This window comes from Sebastes fasciatus, chromosome 24 (genome assembly GCF_043250625.1).
Source record: "Sebastes fasciatus isolate fSebFas1 chromosome 24, fSebFas1.pri, whole genome shotgun sequence".
In the NCBI taxonomy this organism is placed as follows: domain Eukaryota; kingdom Metazoa; phylum Chordata; class Actinopteri; order Perciformes; family Sebastidae; genus Sebastes; species Sebastes fasciatus.
Genome location: NC_133818.1, coordinates 9,407,859 through 9,433,605, shown reverse-complemented (window position 1 = coordinate 9,433,605; position 25,747 = coordinate 9,407,859). Strand labels below are relative to the sequence as shown.

The 25,747-nt window shown below is 41.3% G+C and overlaps 1 protein-coding gene across 2 annotated transcripts in view; it reads right to left on the bottom strand.

Moving 5' to 3' along the window:
• The window catches only part of LOC141763185 (fidgetin-like), a 41,771-nt gene extending 25,842 nt beyond the window's left edge, over positions 1–15,929 (bottom strand). The window contains exons 1-2 of one of the 2 annotated variants that reach the window (XM_074627650.1): positions 15,119–15,929; positions 14,354–14,384 (exon numbers count right to left, since the gene is read on the bottom strand). In XM_074627650.1, coding sequence (XP_074483751.1) covers positions 14,354–14,378 — 25 coding nt within the window. In that variant the 5' untranslated portion in view covers positions 14,379–14,384; positions 15,119–15,929. Of the gene's footprint in view, positions 1–14,353; positions 14,599–15,118 lie in introns of those variants that run through there. The other variant, XM_074627651.1, reaches the window with a different exon arrangement.
• Between the last annotated feature and the right edge of the window lie 9,818 nt (positions 15,930–25,747).

Here is a 25,747-nt window from a genome sequence, read left to right as displayed (position 1 = left end):
AAAACGTTCCGGCGCTACGGGCTGAAACCACCACACGGATTTCTATACTGTGTCATTCCTAATGGTGACCAGCAGAACTTCAAATAATTCTGCAAATGCCAATTTATTTATTCTGTTGCACTATGTTGGGGCCACTTTCCCCCCCGGCTTCATCACGGCTTTAACGCCGCCGTTCATCAGGTTGTTAGTTGCGCCGAAACTCTTCAACGTGGGGCCTCTTATCTTATCAGTCAATCGAAGCGACGGCGTTTGCAGGAAATGAGACGCACAAACAGTGATACCGCCAACAACACTCATCTGTCAAGACACGCCGGCTCAATTACCATACCGTAGCACCAAAGCCTCGAAACAGGATGCACGGCGCGGACGGCGAAGTGGATAAATTGAATCGCTGACGTTATACAAGCTAAGTCATTAGTCGCGTCCATATATGGGGGGAAAGCGAGCGCTCCGCGGGAAACGAGAGGTGTTGTTTTATTTGGTGTAGCTGTGCAAAAGAGGAAGTGATAAACTTCTTGCAGCACCGGGCATAAATCTGCATTTTTCTAATCATGAGTGTGTGTGTTTGTTTCTGATGCAGCCCCCTCATATTACTGTACTTGTTTGCTGCCTCTGTCTGGAGAGAAAAAGGGAGGAGGAGGAGGAGGGGGAGAGATATATAAAGAGAGACAGAGACAGAATGGGAAAGAGATACACTGAGAGAGAAACAAAGACTGAAACAAACACATACAGAGAGAGATAGGGAGGGATGCTGATGTGTGTACTGCATCCCAAGGGATCACTTACTCAGTATAGACACAGTACTGGAGGACAGAGCACAGCAAGGGTTCATTGGCCAAAATCTCTCCTCTTTACACACACACAATCCCTCCAAGCAATATTCCTGTAAGCACTCGTCCACTGAGAATAACCGCATTGACTGAAGTGGAGTCAATGTACGAGGACGATAGAATGAGAGGAGGGAGGGAGAAAAAAAAATAAAACGGAGGGATCAGGAGGAAGCAGCAGGAGGAGGAGTGTCCACCTGGCCGGTGTCCAGGGGAATTAAACAGTCTGTTTACCGCTCTCAGCGCCGCAGCAGCGCCATGTTAGCCTAATGGCACGGACATGAAGCCAATTGATTTGTGGACCAATAGACCTGTCCCACAGCACAGGCAGATTACCTAGATCACTGGCTCCGCATCGAGTAGACATCGCTTCTCGTTCGCGCCCCACAGGCAGCGGAATGTGAACAGGGTTTAATGTGCGTCTGTGTGGGCATGCTGGCATATACGTACACGTGTCGCTCGGATTAGAACATGAAACAAGGGGGCCGGTTTATGTCCGCGGGGGTTCGTTCTGAACTTGCATATTGTTGCCTTCAGGCCTCATTTATTATATATTTTTCTATGCTTCTCTATGTATTTGAGTAATAATGCACGGTGGTGCAGTGGTTGGCACTGTCGCCTCACAGCAACAGGGTCGCAGGTTCAATCCAGCTTGAGGCCCTTCTGTGTGGAGTTTGCATGTTCTCCCTGTGTTAGCGTGGGTTTACTCCGGGTGCTCAGGTTTCCCCCTACAGTCCAAAGACATGCAGATTGGGTTAATTGTTGACTCTAAATTGCCCAAATGTGTGAATGTGAGCATAAATGGTTGTCTGTCTCTATGTGTCAGGCCTGTGATAGTCTGGCGATCTGTCCAGGGTGTACCCCGCCTTCGCCCAATGTCAGCTGGGATCGGCTCCAGATAGATAGAATCCGATAAAATAATGCAGTAACTTGAAAAGCACTTGAATTCGATCATGACATAACATGACAAAAGTGGCATTATATTCATTGATAGCAGCTACGTAGTTGGCAAGTTATGGCAAAAATGACAGAGTTCCAGTAGGATAAGTCTGACAATGGTTTGATATCTAAGTTGCGAAATAGTCTCGTGAGACGGTTAAGGTTAGGCAATGACCTTGAATAGTGAAGGTTAGGAAAGGTCGTCGGGCAGCGAGTCTCGCAAGAGTTTCTATAAATTTTTTCGGCCCGTTAACGTTATCTTAAGCAGCTAAAGTACAGAGATGTCAATAGTCTCGCCTCACTCTAAATCCTGGAGGTCTTGTTATATGAACACACATAAAAGTTTTTAGCTAGAACTAAATTTACAACAAACGTCATCAAATTAATGCAGTTAGGCAACTTGAAAAACACTTGAATTTGATCATGACATAAAGTGTTGTTATATTTATTGATAGCAGCTACATAGTGGCAAAAATGACAAACTTCTCGTAGGCTACGTCTCACAATGTTTTGATATCGGAGAGTTAATGTTCGCTTAAGTGGCCAAGCAGACACCGACAAACAAAGAGCATAATTAACTAGACAGTCAAGAGTTTCTCTTTCATTGTGATATGAACACACATAAAAGTGATTAGCTACAGTACATTTCTCGACAGACATCATTACAGCTGGGGAAATTACAGGCTGCCGACTTAAAGGAACAGTATGTAACATTTAGAAATGGAATAAAATATTAATAAGTATGTTTTCTTTAGTGTATAATCACCTGAAAATAAGATTTGTTGTGTTTTCGTTAGCTTAGAATGAGACGTTTAGATCTACATATGGAGCGGGTCCAATTCACGACACCTGCCAACGCTTAGTTTATTCATTCATCTGCTCTGTTTTCATGCCTCATCACTAACCTCTTATGTCATTTCAGAGCCTGCCTGCAATCACCTCATTCCCTTCACCTGGGTTTCCCTGGCCACCTGCAGCTTGTTCACTAATCAGTTCCCCAGTCCATATATACCCATCCTAGTTCACCAGTCAGTTTGATAGCAAAACTGGCAGAGTGAACCCAAAAGCACGACCAGGAGACAGGCAGTTAAAAAATCAAGTAAAGTTTTTACTTAATAAAGCAGGGCATAGGTAAATACCAGGTAGTTAGTCCAATAAGTAAACAAATCCAGGCAACAGGCAGGTTCAGAAAACTAGTAGATCAGGCAGAACAAAGAAACCAAACACTGGCTCTAGAGAGAGCCATTCGCGTTTTCAAGATTCCGCGTCATACATGCTTGGCACGCGGGATGAGTTTAAACTGGTTGCAATCTGCAACCTCACTGCCGCCAGATCCTACACACTGCACCTTTAAACTTTCAAATTCTGATAAAATTGTGGCGATTTTGAAATTGCACTCTTTCAAATCACAATTTCGTAAATACATATATTAACAATTAGTGAAAGATTGAGTTATATACACATTTTCCATTTTCTCTTTTCTGCACTAAACATCAATTCCATCATTTTAAATGTTGGAAAAGTATTCCTATTAATATCATATCAATTTCAGCCCAGCTCCAATGGATCCTTTCTCAAAACCAAATTGGATTAAGTCAGAAAAAAATGTATGACAGTCCAGCTTTGTTTTCTCTGTTCCGATGAAGTTGACATTTGAGTGATATAAAGTCACCGAACACCAACATACAGTGTACCTTGTGTTAAAATGTGGATTGGGGAGTTGAGTGCATGAGATTTTCCTAGAAGGCTGCACGATGCACATTTATGGTATTAACAGTGCACATTGTCCCAAATTGAATGTTACACCCAAAAAAAAAAACCTTGCTGCCGGACAATGAAAGACCACACACACTTGAAACTACAGTTGTCCATGTGTACGGCCGAGGAGTGCGAATAATTCCACATTCTCCACAGTTTTCACTCATGTCAGTGTCCCACTTGATAAGCATGAAAATCCATTTATCTACAAAGGCACTGTACGCTCCGTATTGGACAATGTCTCTTTCATGGTCCCTTGCAGGCCCTTTTCCCGTCCACAAAGCCACCCAACTGACTCCACCACGTCTGTAATAGGGCCACATTCATTTGATATAGACACATCAAGGGGAGATATTGCGGTGGTTTTGCCGTGCATCAAGAGAAGTGGGACTGCTTCACAGAGGCGGCAATATGCTCTGAACATAAAAGAACAATGGACGCGAGGCAGATGCAAAAAAGAAAAAAGAAAAAGATACAGCGGACTGGACATTGAACGCCACAGAGACGCGGTTGAGGCTCGGTGTCATTATCATTCAGCCTTTTTGAGAGTCCTCCAGCGTTCGCAGGAGGACGGAGATCCAGAATTAGGCCTCTGAGGAGGAAGGAGGAGCCGTCAGATTACAGATTAGAAGGTGGAGAAGAGGGTGGGATTAAACATGCGGTCTAGATGGTCGCCCGGCTAATACAGCTCGCAGCTCAGCGAAGGGCGTTGTCAAATTAGTCCTGTGGATTATACTGCGGTTGGACGGGAAATGTTTAGAAGAAAAACGACTCTCCTGGAGATTCTTATTGAAACACTTTCCACACCGGTCAATGTTATTCATTGCTCATCTAATCCATATTTGTGTAAATGAGGTGCGCGGAGCTTTACAACACAAGGCAGACACGGAGAAAAAAAAAAAAACTCTGAGACTCGGGTATTAACAACGATGCTGCGTCTTAACCACCCCCCCGGCTAATGCGGCTAATGAATGAGAAAGCGCTAGCGGGCTACCGGCTCTAATTCTCCTTCACAGGCTATCATGTTGCAGCCCGGAGACGGATCGATACCATTTGCTCAACACACAGGAGGCCTGGGAATCTATAAAAGGGCTTTTATTGAGTAATTAAACACCCATTACTGTCCCGTGCAGCCAAACAATAAATTTGATCAGCCTCTCAGGCGCAGATCCGGCCGTGATTAATACTCAGTGCATGCATGACATAAAAGAGCACAATGACATTTTGCTAAATCCTGTCTTAGACGCTTTGACGGTGCAGGGAACAGGGACAGGGACAGGGGTTCGGCTGATTCAAGGTTGTTTGACAGGACCTTAAGAGAGCTTCATGTGCAGTGAGACGTTTGTGGAACTACTGTTCAACCCTGCTGGTCTGGGATCAATTCCCACCAGTACCTCCTGTCCTGAGGCCGCTACAGCAAGCAGGAGGGATGCACTGATCTGACTTTTTCCAGTCCCGATACCGATACCTGGGCTTTGAGTATTGGCCGATACCAGTGTTTAATCAATATGCTGGTGACTGGGATCATTCTTTTATGTGGAAGGCAACATCAGGCTGGACTTAAATATTGCTTTCCTAACTTAAATAAATCAATAAATACAAAGATAAACATTTACTGAATTGAATCAATTGTTGAAATAATAAATTGTTCACTAGCAACTTGGTAAAAAAAAAACTTCAAAATGAACAGGAATTAAGTGTAAACATTTTTATTGGAGCAACAAATTGTCCCAGTATATAATAGTTTATGAACATGGAATTGAAATAAATAGATCGGCGCAACTGTCACCAATATCCGATCCAGCTTTTTGAGTCAGTATCGGCCCGATATCGGTATCGGTGCATCCCTAAGCAAGCAGCATGCCCGGCTTTCTGTTAAACATCTTGTGGCGATGACGTGCTTCAGAACCTGCTCACACAAAAGTGATATTTTAAAACCTTTTTTTTTCTATTTGCACTTTGGACCGTAACGTTCTAAAGGCCTACAGAACCGTTAAGTTACTACTTAATATGGCATCAATATTTCTAAATGTCATTTTTAAGAAATAATATAGGCTTAAAATACATATTGGTAACTGTTGAGGCTGTTGTATGAAGAAATACATTAAATATTAGCTCAAACTTTACTTTAACTCCAGCTATTTGGCATTTATAAGCAGGATGTAAACATTGAACAAAAAGTTTATAACACACTATGATATGGATGCACCGATACCGGATCAGATATTGGTGACAATGGGGCCAATCTATTAAATTCTATATTTATATACTATATACGTTACATACTGGAATTTGAATTCCTGTTTAAGTTTTGACCAATTTGTTGCTGCATTTAAAACTGAATATTCCTTGTAATTCCTGTTCATTTTGAAGATTTTTTGTTGTTGTTGGTGCACCATTTATTTTAATATCTAACAATTCACTAACTGTTATCTATATATTTATTCGTTACATTTTGTTTTACAAAGTTAGGAAAGCGATGTTTAAGTCAAGCCTTACACTGGTATCGGAACGGTACTCAGTATCGGCAGATACCCAAAGCCCAGGTATCGGTATTGAGACTGAACTAGTCGGATCGGTGCATCCCTACACTATGATGTAGTTGTTTAAGTAACGTTTTAGTAATGATGCTCAAACTCCTTATGAGTTGCAGAATTAATTTCACTTTTAAAACGTATTTATTTGACTCTACAGAGCAATGGGTCTGATTCTTGTATGAAGAAAAGAAAGACTATTTTTGACAAATATTCGACAAAAAATGTCGTCAACCAACATAACTAGGAACAAGATCACATCACATTGGTCTTTACTGTCCAGCATTTTCACAGCAACTGAAGGCTGAACAGTTTTTTCCCCCCAATGTCCCAACGTTCCTTTTCCACACTCAAAAACCTGTTACAATCCCATCCTTGTTGGAGAATATTTAGCGTTGTTGAGCCAACAATATGGCATCTGGGTGATTCTCCTAAATATGAATGGCCCATTCACGGGGCTCAATGGAGTCGCTTGGCAATGGCCCGTCTTCCCCTCCCTCCTCCATACTCAAAACAATATTCAGCGCAGCAGTCTTGGCACTTTTCCCCGAAATCAACAAAAGAGGAACTCGAAGCTGTCCCTGAAACCCTCAAAGCATTAAGCCTCTGTGAGATGCAAGTACTTGGCACAAGCAAAGCGATTTAACGACAATGGGCAAATCATACAGTGCTTTGTGAGATTTAGGGGATACAATAGCACTCCGTTTCCAAAGCACACATTAGTAAGCATGTCATCGGGACCCCCTGGGGGATTTGAGCAGCCTAGAGGACTGTGTAGTGAAGAGGATAAATATATGTTACTGGGCAAGAAGATGGACCACTGCCAACGCCTCCCTCCTTCACGCAACATACTGTGGATTATGAGTGTGTGGAATACATTAATACAATAATCTTCTGAACACACAAACTAACCCGCAAACTGAACCCATTTGGCTTGTTAAGCGTATACATCGCAACACTTCCAAAATCAATTTACAACCATTTAGCAGAGCTCAAGAGGCGCAGATGAGGAGAGATTCTTGCCTTACAAAAAAAAAATAAAAAAAATAAAAATGAGCCCCTGCTATGAAAATAAAACAGAAAAAATACTTGTTATAAATGTGCGGCGCTTGCAGCCATGCTGACCTCTGAGTGCTAAACAAAACCAACAACGGACAAGCAGACACCCACTCAAAAGTCAATACCATGCGCGCCTCCTCTTCCTCTTGTATGGTTAATGCATGATGCCAGGTAGGGGAGACAGACGGAGAGTAGGATCTCATTATACGCTGCATGCTATCATTAGCTATCTACCACATGTGTCCATCCTGCCAACGGAGTTGTACAAGCAACATCCTAATGCTCTCGCCTGCTTCCAGTGGGGGAACTTGGCCCGCTTGCGCACACACACACTCCGAACGAGCATGCACTCACATGATCACAGGTAAGCAATACAAACACCTTCCTTTCCCCGGCAGGACTGGTGCACGGACGGATTTAAAGTCATTTTTCAAGCACAAATACTAAATATTCTCTCTCTAATTAGGGCCGTGTATCGGCATGAATCTGGCGATACGATACGTATCGTGATACAGGGGTTACGATTCGATACACTCAATACACTGAGATGGTGCATCTCTTTGCAAATGAAATAAAGTGAGTTCATCTTTGCATGTAAACTATTCCTTAAAAATCAATAAAGTGATTTTGAGAATCGATATCGTAAGTCAAAATATCGCGATACTCGATATTTCTGATATTTTCGTACAACCCTGTCTCTAATGTGAAGATTTGCTGCTTTTCTCTGCTTTATGTGATTGTAAACTTAATATCTTTGGGTTCTGGGACAGAGTTGTTTAAAAACGTTTAAGGCTATTTAACAAAAATGTAAAGTTACGAGCTAAAAATGGATGTAAAATCACAATGCAATGCAAAAATGACATAAAAATGCATTCAATCCATAATAAATTGGTCTTTTTTGGGGGGGAGAGTTGCTTCATTTGGGGTTGTTTCTATAGACCCGGTTGGTTGTTTCTCTCGCGAGATCTGGCAACACCGGTTCTGGACTGTTGGTAGGACAAAACAAGACATTTAAAGACGTCACTTTGGACTCTGGGAAACTGGGATGGACAAATCGATTGTCCACAGATTTGGCTCTACTTTAAGGTGCCACCGAGCACACACAGGAGCAAGTTAGACGAGAGCTGAAAACTATTTTAGTGATCGATTAATCCTTTCAGTCATTCATCAAGCATAAATAGTAAAGAAATGCTACAATTTCTCAGATTCCAGCTTCTCAAAACATGACATTTGAAGACATCACCGTGGATGGACAAATCGATACAATTCAATCCTTAGTTGTGGCTCTTATTTAAGGTGCCACCGCACATATACCTGTAAGGGTGCAAGTTAGATGTTAGACTACTATGTTAGCAACTATTTTAGTGTTCAAGTAACTTTTTCATGTCATTCATAAATCAAAATTAGACTCAAATAGCCGATCTATAAAATTCAATTCTATGTTTATATACATTATATACTGGACCAATTTGTTGCTGCATTAAAAATGTTGACACTTTTTGAAGATTTTTTTGTGTGATTTATTATTTTCATGATAAATAATTCAGTTGATGTATATTTATGTATTTATTTGTTTTACAAAATTAGGAAAGCAATGTTTAAGTCAAGCCTGACACATAACAGAATGATCCCAGTCACTTCCACACAGTATTGAAACTCCGGTATCGGATCGGTACTCGGTATCGGCCGATACCCAAAGCCCAGGTTATCGGGACTGAAAAGGTTGTATCGGTGCATCCCTAGAAAAAAGTGCTACAATTTCTCAGGTTCAAGCATCACAAATGGGAGGATTTGTTGCTTATTAATGTCATATACGATACTAAACTGAATATATTTGGGTTTAGGAGTTTTAGTGAGACAAAACGAGACATTTGAAGACGTCACCTTGGAGCTCTGGGGAGCTGTGATTTCACTATTTTTTGACATTATAGACCGAACCATTAGTCGAGGAAAAAAGAAGTCAGACTGATCGATAATGAGTGTAATTGCAGCTCCCTTCAATAGACAGACGCCCGGCGCAACAACGTGAAGCTACGTAGCAACAGCAGTTGTTTTTGCTCCCCGCTCCCAGTTTGTGTCCATCTCCCAGAGGCCACAGGCAGCTCAGTGATGCTGTGCCACACGCCCAGCCACTCAACATCCTTTGTGTCCATCCACTGGCAGCCTGCCAAGCTCTCACACACACACACACACACACACACACACACACACACATGCACCACCCTCGCACCCGACAAGCCATTGTTCATTAACGCGCACGCACACCTTTTGCCGCCTCGCAGACAAAAGTGTCCGACTTACTTGCCGCTCGCGCAAGACGCCTCGCTAATCAAGACGTTCAAGCTGAGCTGCAGACGGGTGGTGGTGGTGGTGGGAGGATGGGTGTGGGGGGGTGGAGGGCAGCAGACGGCCACTATCTAGCCGGGGCTTGCTGTTACCAAAATCAGATCATACAGCTGCAGCGGCGAGAGATTACAGTCAGATCCTTCCTCTCTCCTAGCTGTCATTTTCTTTGGCCCTTGTGGAAGAAAAAAAAAAAAAAAAAAAGGCTCTCGGCGGCGGCGGCGTCCTCCACCGTCGGGCCAAATGAGTGGCGAGCTCCTCCGCATATCAATGCACAATTTAACTTAAGACTTCCATGGCAATAACCTAATTAGAAACGGCGCCTTCTCATTTGAAGGCACAATGTAAAGGATAAGCTGTACGCCGCCATGTCTATTGAGGTCTAATGGTGCGGAATATTCCAAAGTGGACGTTTTTTTTTCCCGTTTTTTTTTAATAAGTCCTTAGCATATTTAACGCTTCCACACGCTGAATATTTTAATATCTAGCCGGAGAATCCGGGCCATGGGTGGTGGAGATTGCTGGTAAAGAGTAAAGGGAGGTGAGCGGGGGTCTGCTTAAAATTCAGAAAAGGGGGCAGCGGATTGTAGGAGGCAGAGAGGAGGAAAAAAAAGAGAAAAATCTACAGCTTTGATTTGATTAAAACCTGTGAAAATGACGCATTACATAAACCAAAAGAAACTTCAAACATTTTGGGGGGATTCGGGAGTTCAAAGAAAGTGAGATAATGCTTTTAATGCCGGAATTAACATGGAAATGAATTTAGCGGAATGTCTCTTCAAGGGTGGAAAAATGAGGCGGGAAAGTCTGGGAATTTGGTGACACTGATCTTAGATCAGTTTGGGCTTGACTGGCTGTTATTGGGGACTGATCTGACCGCGGTGTTTCTGTTGTCTTTTCTTTCTTTCTTACTTCTATTTTACTTGAAAACTGCTCATTTGAAACGCATGTAAGATGTCTTAACCAGGATTTAACTTTTTAGATTTTTTAACATCAGTTCAGTAGAATCTAAATGCACTAAAACCTGATCAAACACGAGTGCTGACCAATAAATCGCACTTTCTTCATCATCGCGATATGCACGATGAACACATCGCAAAACTGCAGACTACGGGGCCTCCGTGTTATCATCATAACGTACATACGCAACGTAACCCTCGGCTACATGAGCTAAAACAAAAGCTGTCTGTATGCAGTATGTTTAGCTTAGTTTGCCGCGTATCTTGAAAAGAAGGACAGGAGGAAGGACTTGATGTCTGTTTTCTTCATTCTTTCTAAACCTCAATTCATATAATTTATTTTATCAACATTTTAGATTTGTTTCCAGTGAGATATTAATGAGTTTATATGGTGACTTTGCTGTTGTAAACAAGACCGTTGCTGCTTTAGAAACAAACATGTAGCCTAGTTATATCTAAAATATTCAATTCTAGTCCAGTTCTGAATTCAAAGATAACCAAACTGACGTAAGTATAGCTGCTATGCACATTTTATTATTTGTTTATTATTGAACAATGATGCCTCAGGCGGATCGCAGGCCTATGTTATTATCATAACGTACATACGCAACGTAACCCTCGGCCACACAAGCTAAAACAAAAGCTTTCCGTATGTAGTCTGTTTAGCTTAGTTTGCCGCATATCTTGAGTTCTTGTAAACTTTGATAATTCACATCATCAGAGGGAGGAGGACAGAGGACATGAGGAAGGACTGATACGGACTGATGTCTGTGTTTTTACTGTTTAGCTTAGTTTGCCACGTATCTTGAAATCATGTAAACTAAGCTGAGACAAAGCAGCCCCATCTCTCCTCCTCTCTAGAAGAAAAGGAGGAAGGACTTGATGTCCGTGTTCTTCATTCTTTCTAAACTTCACTTCGTATTATTTATTTTTATTAACATTTTAGATTGTTTCCAGTGAGATATTAATGAGTTTATACGGTGGCTTTGCTGTTATAAACACACAACTAGGCGTACTACTGATTTAAGTATAGCTAATATGCACATTAGTTTATTTTTGCAGGCCTATCAAACAGCTGATCTTTAGAGTGCTACTGTGCTACATTATCTTAAGCATCACAGGTTGTAAACTGGTGAGTATTATTCCACCCCTGAGTCAGTGTGGTGTGGATACCCCCTCGCCTTAAGTACACCCATCAGATTCTGACTGGATAATAACCAGTCAGCACTGGGAGAGAGACGTGAGGGCAGAATGAATATAATTTGAGAGTGTGTGAGGGCGCACGGTTTGAGGAAAAAGGGTTGACTTATAATCCACCAACCCACAACTGTCAGTCACAGCAACAAACCCCAACAGCAACAACAAAAAAAATCCCCAAACCCCATTTGACAGAAACAAAATGCAGCCATGGTGAAGGAGGAGAGGAAGGGAGGGAGGAGTGGGGGGAGGATTGAGTGGATCATGGTGTCAAGGATTTTAAGGAATTGGCGTCCACTCATCTACGGAGAGAAACGTGTTTTTCGGGCAGCGGCGCTACCGACAGCTGCCTGCCGTCTCCGGGAGGGAAACTTAGATCAGCGAGGAGGGGCTGTCAGCGAAGCACGCACACAAAGACTTACACAGCCTTCCTCGCTACAGTTAGCTGACACAGTCTGTCTTCTGGGACGGAGAGAGAGAGAGGGAAAATAAGTGGACAAAGAGTGAAGTAGATGAGGGAGCAAGGAGACAAGACGGGCTGACGCACTGTCGAGCAAACGTGGAGAGAAAAGAAGAAGAGGAGGGGTGGTGGTGGTGGTGGGGGGTGGAGACGGAGAAGATGGAGAGAGTGAAACAGACAGACAGGTCCGAGAGGGATTTGTTCTATTTGCATGCGCCGGGCTCCCATGGGGTCCAGCTCCGCTCGGCGAGCCGAGAGCACAAAAGATAACACTTAGCGTATTTGCTAAAAGATGACAACCCCCGTTTGAAGAGGCCCTTTGTCAGGACGCGCCGACAGGAGAAGCCCACTGATACGGACGCGGCGCAGACTAACACATGTCGGAAAAAAGCACAATATTTCCCCACATCTGGCACAAGTCCCACAAGGGAGAGAGAAGGGAGGAGGGGGGGATCGCACGGCGGCTCTGGGATGGTAAAACAGCTTTTAATGGTAAACATTACAGACTGATAGAAAGTGTCAGGATAATTTATTTATACGGTCCCACCGGGAGTCGCCGAGCCACCCTCGCAGCACCACCGGCTCTCTCTATTCATTTGAGGCAGAAGTATTTAGATAAATAAAAGGCCTGCCTGTTTGTAAAGCACTTTTTTTTCCTCCTTCTTCCATTCCTATTATCTCCCCTCTCCTCTGTCCCTATTAGCTGCATCGGAGATGTGAGGCGATACGTTATGTGTATAATGAGGGGGATTATTGCTACTGTCACTGCAACACGCAGCAGACAAGCGGATGCAGAGGGATGGATCTTAAGCCGGGGACTGTAGCAAACAAATAGACTTTAGAGGAATAAACAAACCGGCGAGGATCTACATTATTTACATTACACATGGAAAGCGACACGCGCACGGACGCGCCTGGGTTCCCTCGGCTCTTACACACACACACACAAACTTGCTTTTCGAAACTCATGCACCCAAGCACTCCCCATATGTTCATCTAGTTAATTCTTTAACGAAAATAGCTAACAATTAAGTGAGACTTTACACGTCCAAAGCTACAAATCTGCATCACAATTGCAACTTCAATTATGAACAAACATTTCAGTTTGTTCAGCTGAAATGACACAGCTGCAGAAAATGTGTGTGTCGATTGTAAATATGTGTAATATGTCATTTTAGATCACCTGAGGTCCAAATAGAAGCATTCTGTAGTTTGACAATATGGACACCTATAAACACGGAAACATTTACGAGGTAGTAAAATGCCGCAAGTGCAACGCTCACACGAGTGCATCAGCGGGAGGAAAAAAAGGAAACAGCACATGACGTGGAGCGAATAACTGTGTGTGTGAGAGAGAGAGAGCACACAGGGATCAAAGGTGAAAGGTCGAGTCCTCTAATAAGCGCTGCAAAAACCACGAATGTGCGGTCGCGGAAGTTCGACTCGACAGAAAGCGAATTGCGGTCCGATTATTCATTAGAAAACTATCCGCTGCAGCACTTGCAACAGGGTGGGATGGCTATTTTCCATGTTTCAACAATCCACCATTGTTCTATAACGTGAATGTGGAACATGTTTCCTGCAGCGTCGCAAACAGCTCACATGAATTTTTTTTTTTTTTTTAAATAGCTGAAATTTGAATCTTCTGCATGCATGACGCAGGATATATTAACTCTGTTATTAATGCATAATGTTAATAATAACCAGGTTTTCTGCACTAAAGTATGGAGCGAGAGTTTAAGTGTAACTAATAAATAATTATGAATATGACTTTGCGGTGATCGAGGCCTTATTTGCTGCGACACCGTCCACTTGTTCCCACTTTTTAATACTCAAATAAAAAAGAAAACTTGTGTGTGTGAGTTGAAAAATAAACTTCAGCATCACATCTATCTTGCTCTTCTTGCAAGTTTGATTATTAAACAAGAACAATATTTGAGAACAAAAAAAAATCTAATGAAGCCATGTGTTATTAAAATGCAGCACACTTATTATTACATATAATTACCAGGTATAGTGTGGCTGTTCTAACTGAATAAATGACATAAAGATGGAAAATAAAGCTTCAGTTTTGGAGATTTATCCTATAAAAAAAAATATTAATTTGAAATCAAGCTGCAGGTGTGAACACACACACACACACACACACACACACACACACACACACACACAATATGATACAATTCCAGTGAAATAAATACAAATACTCATCTGTGCATTATTACACCTTATAATGCATTAATAATAATAAAAATGTAAAACAAAAAATCCACCTACCATAGACGCTGTTGCTGCTGATCATCTCGAGCTGGAACAGTGAGAGGAAGAAGGAGAGGAAGAGGAGATGAGAGCATTGGAATTAAAATTTGAGAAAAAGAAAAATTCAACCAAAAAATGAAAAACACTTTTTCTTCTTTTTCTGTTTTTTTTTTTGCTCGAGTCGTGTGAAAGGTGGGCCCTCTTCAAGTAGTGGTGCGCAATAGTAGAGGCATCTAACCTACATGCATCTCATTAGAAAGTGGAGCCTGGGATGACAGGCAGGAGGGAGGGATGGAGGGAGGAGAGGAGAGGAGAATGAGAGGAGGGGTGGAGAGAAATCAACTGGTGCAGCTTTCTGGTGACTGTTTTGGAAAATGAGTTAAAATGTGCACTAATATGTCCAAAAAAAACACAATTACGCGCTGCAGTGACATTGGATCCACCGTCTGCATGCATGCATAGTGCAACTTGTTGTAACCACCACCACCAATGCTGCAGCCCATTCTCTCTACACAGAGGCTGATCCGTGTGAATGCAAGTTGTATTTTTCCTATATAGTGAGTGCTGCACAGCCAGACACATATAGTGCAGTCTATGCGCGCATTTACGCAAGGTGCGCTCCTTATAATAAAACATTAGAATAAAATACATAAGCATGCATTGTGATTGTAAACTTAAATGACAAACATATGCACAACTCTGCATCAACATGCACACTGCAGACTGCTGGGATCGTCTCCTCTACAGCTCTCTGACCACTATAATTGCAGATCCTTCTCTTACCTGCTTTTTTTCTCTTCTTCTCTCTCTCAGGTCGACCTCTTGGGTTGGGGGTTTTGGGAGGTGTTAGGGTCGCATCGATCCCGGGTGGGGTTCTGCTGATGAACGAGGTCCTCGAGGGTTAAGCCTGGCTGCGAGCGAGCTGAAAGCATCCCGAGGTATCGCAGGAAACAACACTGACCGCGGCCACTACTGCCATGTTGGAATTTCAACCAGCTCCTGAACAGAACAGCTGCTTCTCAGACTGACCAGTGCGCGCCACACTGCGCATGCGCGGAAAGGGGGTAAAGAGAAGAGAGGAAGAGAAGAAAAAAAAAAAAACTCAATTACAATTACTGCCCATAAGGTTTATTATGGGCGTCTAGTTTGTGTGGTGAAATGGTGAGAAGTGTAAGAGACTGAGGAGCCACTACCACGTTAACTAGTCTCTTATACTGACTTTATGACAGATTAAAGGTGCAGTCTTTTTTCTTTTTTTTTGTCGCACACTAAAATCAAAGTTGTATGTAACGTGTGTTTAATAATTGAAAAATAATGATTAGAGCCGTTTTATCTCGAGATCCTGTTTGGAAATGTTGGTTGCAAACTGGAACCAATCAGATTATACAGCCAGGGCCGACCCTAGCCGTTTTGGTGCACTAGGTGAAATTTGGATTTGGAGCCTGCGCGTAAAGGGGGTAAAGAGAAGGAGAGGAGAGGAGAAAAAAAAGCCTCAATTCCAATTACTGCCCATAAGGTTTATTATGGGCGTCTAGTTTGTGTGGCAAAGTGGTGAAATGATGAGAAAGATGAAGCGTAGAATGAACCGTGTTAGAGACTGAGGAGCCACTGCCACGTTAACTAGTCTCTTATACTGACTTTATAACAGATTAAAGGTGCAGTCTTTTTTTTTTTTTCGTCCGCAAACTTGAGTCTTTAGTTGAGTCTTTAATTATAAAAAAAATACATTTATTTATGTAACGTGTGTTTAATAAATTGAAAAATAATGATTAGAGATGTTTTATCTCGAGATCCTGTTTGGAAATGTTGGTTGCAAACTGGAACCAATCAGATTATACAGCGAGAATAAATCAGCCAGGGCCGATCCTAGCCATTTTGCTGCCCTAGGCGAAATTTGCATTTTGAAACATTGACAATGAGTGGCTGTGGACATGTACAGTGCTATTAGGGTTATGGTTAAACCCCCTAAGAACCCGAACTATAGCCCCGTAAACCACAATCAGACATCATAATGCTTTTGAAAACAAAAATTACGATTTTTATTGTAATAAATAACTGTATTTCTTATAATATAAATAAAGAATTGGTCCCTGATATTGTTGGCTTAAAGGTGTTTAGTCAGTTTCACTACAATTTACACTTTTAACAACAAATAAGTGCGGCCGGACGGATAAAAAAGTGTGAGAAAGAGACTTAAAGGGATGAAAAGTGTATTTATTTATTTATTTGTGCATTTGTTCCCTCAACACAGAAAATGAGGAAAGGTACCCACCGGCTTTTCTTTTTTCTTTCAAATTTAAAAAAAAAAAACTTAAAGAGAGCGACCAGCGCCCCCCAGAAGGTGGCGCCCTGAGCGACCGCCTATATGCCTTAAGCCAGCCCTGTTAACAGCCCCTTCTATAGCGCACTGGAAGCCCCCTAGAAGCCCCCTGGCCGCAGTTTGGAAACCCCACTCAAGTGCACACGGGGGCAAACCTGCGCACCCGCCTCCCCCGTCTGCCCGAAATCTGACTGCAACACGCGCCCGCAGTGTCTCCCCGTGATAATTATAGCAGCGATATGGAATTAGCAATTGAAGCCCTAATTAGAATGAAAATGTCCCAGTTAGCCAGTTATCAAAGCACCAGCGGGGAGACCAGATTTAAACAAGACATCAAAGATGGAATAACTATATCGGCTCATTGTTCCTCATCACACCCACGAGTTGGTGGTGTGCGCCGCTGAAAATAGTCCGTAATGTGATCAAATACGATTTAGTGTAAGGGGTTAAGAAAAGGGCGTAAAGATGTGGAGGAAAAGTCAAACAATCTAGAGGGTCAATACAGTCAAACACGAAGTTACCACTGAGCACACATGTAGAAATTGTTTCCTTCCTCCACCTGCTGTTCTTCACAGTCTGTGTTTATTAGAGCAGCTGCAGCGGATGATCCGCTCTATTACTGAGAGCTGAAGCTCCCACCTTTCACTCTCCATTGTCTATAATTAATTGTCTTTTTTATTTCTTTACAATTCCATCAATTCATTACATTTGTCAAGCCTGCAATGCAATCAAGGTTTTGTTAGCGAAATTGATTTAAAAAAACTCCACTAATCGCTGTGTAATAGCTTTGTAAAGAAGTGTTATGCGGCGCTAATTATTAGTTAGTAATTAGACAAAGCCTTAAATTAGCGTCTTTAATGTTTAAGTGAGGAAAACAGGGCTTTATTATTATTACAGCGTGCAGATGCGTTGCCTGAGCACCCTGATTTGCATACCGGAGGCAAAGGTATAATTCAAGTGTGTTGAATATGCAAGTGTTGCTATAAAAAGGCACGCGTTGATATGAAATGTTAACGCCTTTCAGGTTGAATTTTGTGACATATTTTCTGATTTGTGACGACACAGAGATGTGTGTGTGTGTGTGTGTGTGTGTGTGTGTGTGGTGGAGGAGATTTAACGGCAACATAAATCTAAATAGATTTTAACTCATTAGCCATTGGAGAGGTAATGATGTAAGTCTGCCACTAATGAGCTTAAGCTCTTAATTGAATAGGAGGGGGGCTGAGAAACACACACACACACACACACACTGTATGGACACCTACACAAGCCTAAATGCACAAAAGGGATCTACACACAAAGGCACACACACCTACAAACACAATCCCGCCTCCTGTGTTGGTATGGGGTGTTTTTTCCCTCCCTTCCCTCTCCGGGGTCATTGGGTGGTGGGTGGGTGGAGGGGGTGTAGTCATAGTCACATGACCAGCTAAATTTCAACTCCAGTGCCTGCGGACTTCAGTGTCGGCCCTCATCACTTCCACGCTGCACTTTTTCAGCTTTTTACCCCCATACACAGTAAAAAAGATGACAAATAAACCAGATTTAATATTATTCCTTGTGTGTTATTTATTAGAATCACTACTATAATTGATATACAAGGAAAGGAAGAGGGGATAGTCATAGTCACGTAACCACGTAAGTTTCAATTCTCATCACTTCCCTGCTGCACTTCTTTTTCAGCTTTTTACCCCACATAGCCTACACACGCCATAAAATAATAAAAAAGAGGACAAATAAGCTAGATTTAATATGATTCCTTATGTGTTATTTATTAAATTACTGCTATTATTGATAAACAAGGAAGGGGGGTTGGTAGTCATAGTCACATGATCAGCTAAATTTCAACTCCAGGTTTTGCCCTATTCACTTCCCTGCTGCACTTTTTCACTTTTTCAGCTTTTTATATGCCATAAAATAAAAAAATAAAGCCAAATAAACCTGATTTTTTATTATTCCTCTTGTGTTATGTATTCAATCACTCCTATAATTAATATACAAGGAAGGGGGGTTGTCATAGTCACATGATCAGCTAAAATTCAGCTGAATTTCAGCTAAATGCCTGCGGACATCAGTGTCATCCCTCATCACTTCTCCGCTTTTCCCCCCCATAAACATGTCATCAAATAAAAAAGAGGACAAATAAACTAGATTTAGGGGAGGGGGGCGTAGTCATAGTCACATGATCAGCTACATTTCAACTCCAGTGTCATCACTTCCCCGCTGCACTTTTTCAGCTTTTTCACTTTTTCAGCTTTTTCCCCCTACAAACATGCAATAAAATAAAAAAAGAGGACAAATAAACCAGATCTAATATTATTCCTTGGGTTTAATTTATGAAATCACTGCTATAATTGATATACAAGGACTTTTCTTTAATATGAGGCAAAAACAAAAGGCGTTTTTTTTTTTTCCACAATCGGTGCTAATCAAAGGACCCATTGAACGCCACACTAATCAAACCCTCTACCGCAAATGTTCCATATTTGCAGTATTAGAGGAAAAAAACATGCAACACGCCCCGCCGCTTTGATGCCACCCCCTTCTAGACACATTTCATATTTTTATTCATCTCTTCCAAATAATTATCAGCACTTAACCCGGCACGTCTGCGAAGACGTAAAAATGTCAAAATCAATTTGGACGAAGAAGAAAGCTTATAGGATAAAAATGTCCATTCTTTATAAAGTGTGCATTTAGAATAGATGTTCCCTTGGTAATACAGGCTATGGAAATGATGATATCCAATTTCTTAGTGTCTTCTATCAAATATACTGTGATATAAACAAAGCCCCAGTGAATGGGGGGACAATCTCAAAGCAGGAAATCCAAAGGGAGGAGAAAAGGGGAGATTAGAAAAGCCCAGATAGTGTTTCCAGTCGCTGAGATAAAGAAGAGGGGACATAATGTAGGAAAATAGAAGAGGGGATGAGTCGTCTTTGCTCCGGGAGTGTGTGGCCAATCCACTTTTATGAGCCCAGACTAGCGCCCTGATGGGACACGGCGTAGATTTGAGCAGAGCCTATTGAGCATAAGCTGCTAAATTTGGCAATAAAGGGAATGTGATTTACTGTAAGCTCCAGTGGGCCGAGAGCGACGCAGCAGCCGACGGCGTGCACGCACACACACACACACACACACACACACCTGAGAGCGTAAAAACACACACACTAACAATAACTCACTCACTCTGTTACTGTCTCTTGCTCTCTCCCTCATTCTCCCTGACACACACACACACTCGGTGCGAACGCCTGGCTGGCTCGCCACACACTCGCGCAGCCACTCATGCGGCTCAGCGGCAGTGACTTTGACAAATAACCAGGAAGTCCTGGTGTTGGCTTAAAAACTCCAACTTGTTCAGTTGCAATTCTGCATTTGTCCTGCTTTAATGGCTGTGGAAGTGGCTTTGGAGGTAATCTGTCAGTGATTGATTAGAGCCCGGCCAAATCCCCTCACTGAATGCATTGGTAGGCTGCAGGCCCGCCTGCTGCTGTGTGTGAGGCAGAGAGAGAGACACACAGAGAGGGACAGGGAGATGAGAAACACACAGTTCTTCTGTGTGGGAGTGCATTTATGTAGGTGCAGCAACTCAGCAGCAATTCAATGGCAAAGTTTACCCGTACTGATAAGAATCCAATAATCCAATATTGGATCAATTTCAAAATAATTAGAATTTCTCATGTTGTAAAATTTTTTTTTTTAATTTTGTCCCTTTTAAATATATTTGTTTTTTCAGATCTTATTAAAATCCAATACATAGAAAAGTATTGTAACATTTTCCTTTGTCGCATAAATTAACATAAAGCATTGTTATTATACCTGAACAATTTGTAATATATATATATATATTAGGGGTGTAAGAAAATATCGGAAAAATCGTATGTTTTGTGATACTGTATCGATTTTTTATTAATAGTTTACATGCAAAGATTAACTCAGTCAAGACTTTTAATTTAATTTGCAAAGAGATGCACCGTCTCAGTGTATGTGCCCTCTCAAAGTAGTGCTATGATGTTGGATTTTACAGGGACTGTGATGAATACAAATGCAGATCTCACTGTTCCGACTGCTTAAAAAAGTCAACTTCTTTTAATCAGATTTTATGCATATGGCGTTGTGTTCTTTACACTGAGTTTTTTTCTAAAATTAGATTTTAAAAATCGCAATATATCGCCTTATATCACAATGTATTGAATTGTAACCCCTGTATCGTGATACGTATCGCTAGATTCTTGCCAATACACACACATATATATATTCCTTTTGTTTGCAAAAAGTCATTGACAGACAGAGAAATGTACAGTATATTATCCTGCGACATAGAGACATAGTTACTTGTGTTTGAGGTCAGTTACACAACAAACAGGTCGACCTGTTAGGGCTCTCATGAACAGAATATTGGATAATATTGGACGTATTTTGGATGGTAGTGCTGCTGTGTAAAAAAGTACAAAAGAGAGCCCAAAATAGATGTAATGTGTCATTTTGTACAAGACATCTAAAATGGATGGAGTCTTGCTTACTTACTTTTAAAGAGTGGAGTCATGGGTTTGAATATTATGTTATTACATATATATATTAGGGCTGTCAAAGTTATAACTAATGCAAATTTCTTTAACGCAACCTGTGAGCTTTAGGTTGTAATGGGCTCAGTTTTAAAGCTAGAGTGAAGATACTGGTATCATATGAAACTATGACAACCTAATGAATCCATCGGTACCAACCATGTCATACTAGCTTGTAGTGAAGGAGGTTAAATAACGCTCCAAACTTACGCTACATTTTGGCGAGTCATGTCCATTTTCAAAGGGGTCCCTTGATCTCTGACCTCGAGATATAACGCACATGTAAGCACCATTTACAATCCTGTTGTTGGTCGAGGTGGACATCATTTAAACTACTTAAATTTAACCACGTTAAATACTGTCATATCTTAGATATTAAAAAAAACACACATAATTGTTCCCAAACTTTCGAGCTTTGCCGGAGCCTGGATGATTCTTCTATCGGAGAGGAAGCACAGATAGGGACGAGTCTCTCTGCAGCTTAACGTCCACATTATCCTCCATCTTGCATAAAAAAAGGACATTTTAATGACTGCACAGATTTAATCAATTCTTACACTTCACATGCTGCAAATGAACGAGCCCACTGATGATTACACTTCCCGTGATGTCATCATCGCATTTTTATATATATGAGTTGAATTTTGCATGTAGAACAAATGGTGTTCATAATGTATGTAATAAAGACAAAACATTCATGCAATGCATTTAAATGTGTGTTATTGGACAATAATTAGTGCAATATTCACACTTCAAGTTACTAAGACTGACCATGCAAATGGATATAATGTCTGTTTAACAGTATTTCAAATGGTCCGCAATATTACTGTCCCTCTTCTCATCAGTCAGAACTAGAAAAACATTTCTTTTTCTTTTCATAATCAGTCCTTTTTGCCGAACGCGTCGAGGCTCTGACCATGAAAATGTTTAGCATGAATGTTAATATCGCTTAAGTGATAATTATTCTGCTCGCCACAAACCTGACTAACAAAATGGAATTCAATCAGAGCCTGCGCATAATGACAGTCATTATGAAAATAATGAATAAAAAAAGTAATAATGACATCCCTGGCTGTATTCAGACCTCTTTTTCTCACACATCTCCATGGTGATCTGAATCATTTTTTCTTTTTTTTTCAACTCCACATTCTGGCTGGCCAATGGCCGCTTTAATCACATTGTTTATGGTAAACCAAGCGTTGTGTGCGAGCTCTGTGCGTGGACTCATTTAATTAACCACTTGAGAGGTGTAGCCGAGTCTACGGTAGTCCGCCGTTGTCTCCTGCAGTGGTGAGAGCAGGGTTATTGTTGCTGACCAGTCCATCTCTCAGCAGCTCTCTGCAGCTCTCTCTGTTGGCTCTTTGAAATGAGACGAATCTCCCTCCGAGCAAGAATTTCCCTTTCTACCACTAATGCGAATCAACGCCTGACAAACAGGAACAATATAATTATGGGGAAAAAACATCTCACCAGGGTCGTGGACGAAGAGATTATGCATGCTGGGATTAAATTATAAATCACTGGTTGCTCTACGCCATTAAAACGTCTATTTAACTTTATATTTAGGCTGTCAATCAATTAAAATAGTTAATCGCGACTAATCGCACATTTTTTATCTGTTCAAAATGTACCTTAAAGGGAGATTTGTTTATTTAATACTATTAACGACACAAAACAATGACAAATATTGTCCAGAAAACCTCAAAGGTACTGCATTTAGCATAAAATATATGCTCAAATCATAACATGGCAAACTGCAGCCCAACAGGCAACAACAGCTGTCAGTGTGTCAGTAATAAAGTAGTAAAGGGGAGACTCGTGGGTACCCATAGAACCCATTTTCATTCACATATCTGGAGGTCAGAGGTCAAGGGACCCCTTTGAAAATGGCCATGACGGTTTTTCTGTGCTAAAATTTAGCGTAAATTCGGAGCGTTATTTAACCACATTTGCAAAAAGCGAGTATGACATGGTTGGTATCAATGGATTCGGTAGTTTTTTTAGTTTTATACGATGCCATTATCTTCACTCTAGCTTTAAAATTGAGTCTGCTACAACCTCCAAAATATTTGCAGCCCATCGCATTTTTAAGAGGTTAATTAAAAATAGAAAGTTGCGATAATACGTTAAAGAAAATAGCAAATTTGCGTTAACGCGTTACTATTGAGTTCACTTTGGCAGCCCTAATTTTTGCACATTTTGTTTGTAGCATTATTATCCTCCTTCGCAGCAAGCTAGTATGACATGGTTGGTACCAATGGTTCCAATTCCTTCCGTTTTCTAGTTTTATATGATGCCAGCATCTTCACTCTAGCTTTAAAACTGTCTTACTGCCTGCCTGTGACCTCACCGTGACCTGGGTTAGAGTCCGCTAAAACCTCCGAAAGATCGGTTTGCGTTAATGCGTTATGAGAAATTAGCGGCACTTAAACAAATTTACATTAACGTGTTATTATCGCGTCAACTTCGACAGCCCTGCTTTATATTCTACATATTTACATTTCTGAATTAAAATAATTAAATTGACTAAATTTAAATTTTTAAGCAGCTACTTATACGAGACAGACTACATTTTAACCCTGTACCTATAACAGTCACAATTTGTTCTCCGTGTGCTGTACTGTACGTGTGAGCGTTTTTCTCCCACACAGCAGATGTGTTTTTGGTGGACCATGTCCTTGAGGTTTACTCTTTTGATTCAATAGCGCTCCACATGGATGGACTCAATCAGATACCTCAAACCCAGTGAAGGGTGATGTTCAATGGAGCTGAAGTTACACTGCAGCAGCTCCTCGGAGAAAAGACGGCCCGGTTCCCAGACGATGTTTACATGTATAGACACTCCTTACCCCTGTACAAACCCACAGAAAACCTGAATTTTAAGTACGCAAACAAAGCCATTTTGACTTGCTGACATGAAGCAGCGCAGATAAACCGCTTAATTGTTGTCACTGGCATGGAAATGTGTTTTATGTTTGCAGTTTTCTGCTTCATATAGTTTGCCGAGTGTCAGTGAACGTGGAAGATTTCTTCACTTAAAATAAATCCTCTTTTTGGCTTTTTTTCCACTGTCAAACCAATTTTAAATCATTCAAAATGTGTATTTAAATCATCAAAGGTGCAGCGCAGAGATCACATCGTTTATCCTAAAATCAGATTTAGAACAGATGTAAAGCTTAAAAAGGATGTCAGCAGACGCAGCTGCAGTTAGGTGTACAAATCTTTTTAGAATTGTCCCGTCTCCCGAAACACTCACACGCAGTTCCTGAACAATAACTAGGAGCAAAGAACTTGAAATGGCCAACAGGGTTTCTGGCCCTAGAAGCCATTACTCCTTGAATACCTTGAGGATAATGAAACTGGGCCAGGGGAGAGCGGAGATGGAAAACTGTGCTGTTGGAGTGCACTGAGCCATCGCACATTTCTGTTTGAACCCATAACACTGTGGCCATGTGACAAATGATAGCAAAACACGGAGCCCCGAGTCCCTCGGAGAAGATTATAGGCAGCCGGGTTCAAACTAAAGGTGCATCCTTTTCACTGTTCGTGTTACGTTTGTGATCATTAGTCCCGGGACCTATTTGTATTTCTGCAACAAGCTGTCAGGTAACCTTAAGGGAATAGTTAGATGAGAAGATTGTACCACTCTCATGTCTAAATATGAAGGTAGAGCCAGGAGCAGGTTAGCTTAGTTTAGCATAAAGACTGTAAGCAGGGGGGAAACAGCTAGCCTGGATTTCTACAAAATAAAATACACCTTCCAGCACCTCAAAAGCTCACTAATTAAGATGTTATATGTTGTTTGTTGCAAGGGAAACACCACCCACATTAAGAATTCCAATATGTTATATCAACCCGGTCTCACAGGAAGACATTACACGGACATTTCGCATTTCATCAGTACGCAATTTTTCGTGTGTCATTTTTACGCCACGCAAACGTCAGTTAAGTTAAGGCAAGAAAACCACTAACTTAGGTTTAGGCAAGAAAACCACTTAGTTAGGGTAAGGAAAACATGGTTAGGCTTAAAATAATTACGGAAACGAAGTAAAACACTTACGGAAACAAGTACGGAAAACACGTCACAAACGTCAATAAAAAACATATGACTAACGTCACTAACGTAACTTACGAAACAATACACCGGTCTCCTGGTTAAAAGTCCAGTGTTTGTTGGACTGTCTTCGACCATAGGACATGTATGAATTTTGAAAATCGACATAGTTCCACTTTAATCCGTACGAAAGAAGTATAAAATCAATTGCATTTTTTAACCTTTGGACTAAGCCAGGCTAGCTGTTTTGGGAACTGACTGCCCATTATTCCGAAACCCAGGGCTGGCTTAAGGCATAGGCCATATAAGCGATCGCCTAGGTCGCCACCTTTTGAGGGGTGCTGGTCGCCCTTTAAAAGAAAAATAATAAATAGAAAATTAAAGAAAATTGTTTTTCTTTTTTAATATGCCGGTAGGCGCCCTTCCTCATTTTCTGCATTGAGGTAACAGATATGTTGATATCTAATTTA